The sequence below is a fragment of the Diospyros lotus genome, chromosome 6 (genome assembly GCF_014633365.1).
Source record: "Diospyros lotus cultivar Yz01 chromosome 6, ASM1463336v1, whole genome shotgun sequence".
Taxonomy (NCBI): domain Eukaryota; kingdom Viridiplantae; phylum Streptophyta; class Magnoliopsida; order Ericales; family Ebenaceae; genus Diospyros; species Diospyros lotus.
In genome coordinates this window covers 767,298-770,097 of record NC_068343.1, presented here as the reverse complement: position 1 = coordinate 770,097, position 2,800 = coordinate 767,298, and the positions used below count along the sequence as shown (strand labels likewise).

Here is a 2,800-nt window from a genome sequence, read left to right as displayed (position 1 = left end):
TCAAAGGGAAAGGAATTGCCGAGGATTAACGGTAACTTGTAGATGGTTTGTAATATGTATTTTGGTTTATGATGTATTTCTATTTCGATGATGTAATGTTAAATGATGGTATGATTTTGAGGTTATGTATGAGATGATTTCAACTATGTACCATATCAGGTTTCGATCTAGCTTCCGCATTTATGATGATATTACCTGTCTTAACTTGATGATTTTAAGTTTGATGTGCTGAGAAGGTAATCGGGATTGTCGGGGAAGTTATGGATTTAAGTGTTATGTAGTGGAAGTACATATTTAAGAAAATTCTGGTTAAAGAAAGATTTGGTACTTAAGTGTATCCGTCTGTGACCCATCTCTCTTTCCTGGGAACTTACCTGGTATATGATTCACGTACAGACGCTATTTTAATATATTTGTGGGGAAAAAAATATAGCCTCGAAATCCTTGAGTTATTCTTTTATTTATTATAATGCTCAATGGGAAAAGAGGCGGGGTGCTACAGTAGGCTTCCAAACACATTTGAAGAACTTATTTTCCTCCAAAATCTTGATCTCTCATAGAATACTTACTTGGGAGGCGAGCTACTGCCAAGTTTAGGAAAGCTTTGTAATTTGCAGACATTGAAGCTTTCCGGGAACAATATCAATGGTGAAGTAACTGAACTCATCAACGCGTTATCAGGATGCAATAATAGCAGGTTAGAGATGTTGGACTTGGGACACAACACACTGACAGGAAGGCTCCCCAATTCATTGGGATATCTAACAAAGTTGAGGTACCCTCAACTGCAAAATAACATGTTTAGAGGTTCAATTCCCAATTCCATTGGAAACTTATCTTCCTTGGAGTACTTGTACCTCTATTATAATGAAATGAGTGGTAGCATCCCAGACAATCTTGGGCAGCTCTCATCAGTGATAGTTCTAAACCTCTCAGAGAATCCATGGCAAGGTGTTATAACTGAGACCTATTTTACAAATCTCTCAAGCTTAAAGAAGTTGCTAATGACAAAAACTTCACCAAATGTTTCAATGATTTTCAAAATTGATCCTCATTGGCTTTCTCCTTTCAAACTTAGATACATTAACATCGGAAGATGTGAATTGGGTCCCAAATTTCCCACATGGCTTGAAAATCAAAATGAGCTGAGAATTGTGGTATTGCACTATGCTAGAATTTCATGATCCCTACCTAATTGGCTCTTGAAATTAGATTTGCCTCTCGATGAACTAGATGTCTCTCACAATAACTTAAGTGGACAAATGCACCACTCGATGCATTTCAATGACGAATCTATTGTTGATCTAAGGTCAAACCGCTTTGAGGGACCTCTACCACGCTGGCCTTCCAATGTCACTCAACTTTATCTGGGGGATAACATGTTCTTCGGACCAATTCCTCAAGGCATTGGCGAAGAAATGCCATTATTGAATAGTTTGGACATCTCTTTCAACTATCTAAATGGTAGCATCCCCTTATCCTTAGGCAATCTGCAAAGCGTAAGCAACCTAGCCATCTCAAATAATCATATGTCTGGAGTAATTCCTGGCATTTGGAACAGTTTAAAAGCTCTCCAGTACCTGGATATCTCGAACAACATTCTTTCTGGTAAGATCCCAAGCTCAATTGGCTCTCTAGAATATGTCAGTTTTTTGTTTCTGGGTAGGAACGAGTTTTCTGGTCAAGTCCTTTCTAGCTTGCAAAACTGCATAAGTATGGCTATTCTCGATATGGGTGACAATCGACTCTCTGGAAATCTTCCATCTTGGATCGAAGAAGCCATGCCGTCTTTATTGATTTTTCGTGAGGGGAACAATTCCTTTACAGGACACATTCCTTGGCAGTTATGTCGTCTCTCTTCTCTTCACATATTGGATCTTTCAAACAACAATCTTAGTGGGATAATCCCTTGTTTAGGGAATTTGAGTGGCTTTAACACTGATGATCAGGATTTTTGGTTTAAAATATATGATTATGAACGGAGCCTATAGGTGGTTGCTAAGGGTAGAATAATGGAGTACGCAAGCATCCTTGGCTGTGTGAATAGTCTTGATCTTTCCAACAATAACTTATCAGGGGGCATTCCACAAGACTTGACCACACCTTCCTGGTTGGGCACCTTGATCTTGTCAAGGAATCAGTTGACAGGAAAGATCCCGGAGATGATTGGGTACTTTATAGATTTAGAAACCCTCGATCTTTCCCACAACAAACTTGTGGGTGAAATCCCAGTAAGCATGGTCTTTTTGACCTCTCTAAGTCACTTGAACCTATCGTTTAACAATTTCTCTGGTGAAATACCCACAAACAACCAGTTTTTTACCTTCAACGATCCATCCATTTATGAGGGTAATCTTGCGCTTTGCGGGACTCCGCTAGCAACCAAATGCAATGGTAGTGGCAGTGGCAAGACACCTTTTGGTGAGAGCCAAGATGATGAAGATGTTGAAAGTTAGTTGGAGAAGCTATGGTTCTGCTTGACTGTAGCTCTAGGATTTTTTACAGGATTTTGGGGAGTCTGCGGTAGTTTGATGATTAAGAGACGGTGGAGACTTGCATACTTTCGTTTTCTTGAGAAAATGATAGATAAAACCACTAGATTAATTTTCCTAACTGCTAATCGTTTGAAGATGATGTTTAAGAGGTGAGTTTAATTGCACTTATATTAGATGTGATTTGGGTTATTGCAAAGGAGGGCTTTATATTTTAAAAATATTTATGAAGGTTTTTATTTAATTTTTTCACTCAAACATATTATTTATACATATATTTGAAGGTCATCGATTTCCATTAGATTAGC

General features: G+C 38.4%; 1 protein-coding gene across 1 annotated transcript; it reads left to right on the top strand.

Annotated features, from left to right (window-relative positions):
* The first annotated feature begins 1,262 nt into the window (after positions 1 to 1,262).
* LOC127803635 (receptor-like protein 13) lies at positions 1,263 to 1,991 on the top strand. Its single transcript, XM_052340031.1, has one exon. It carries the CDS (start codon positions 1,263 to 1,265, stop codon positions 1,989 to 1,991), a length of 729 nt encoding a protein of 242 aa, XP_052195991.1.
* Positions 1,992 to 2,800: the final 809 nt, after the last annotated feature.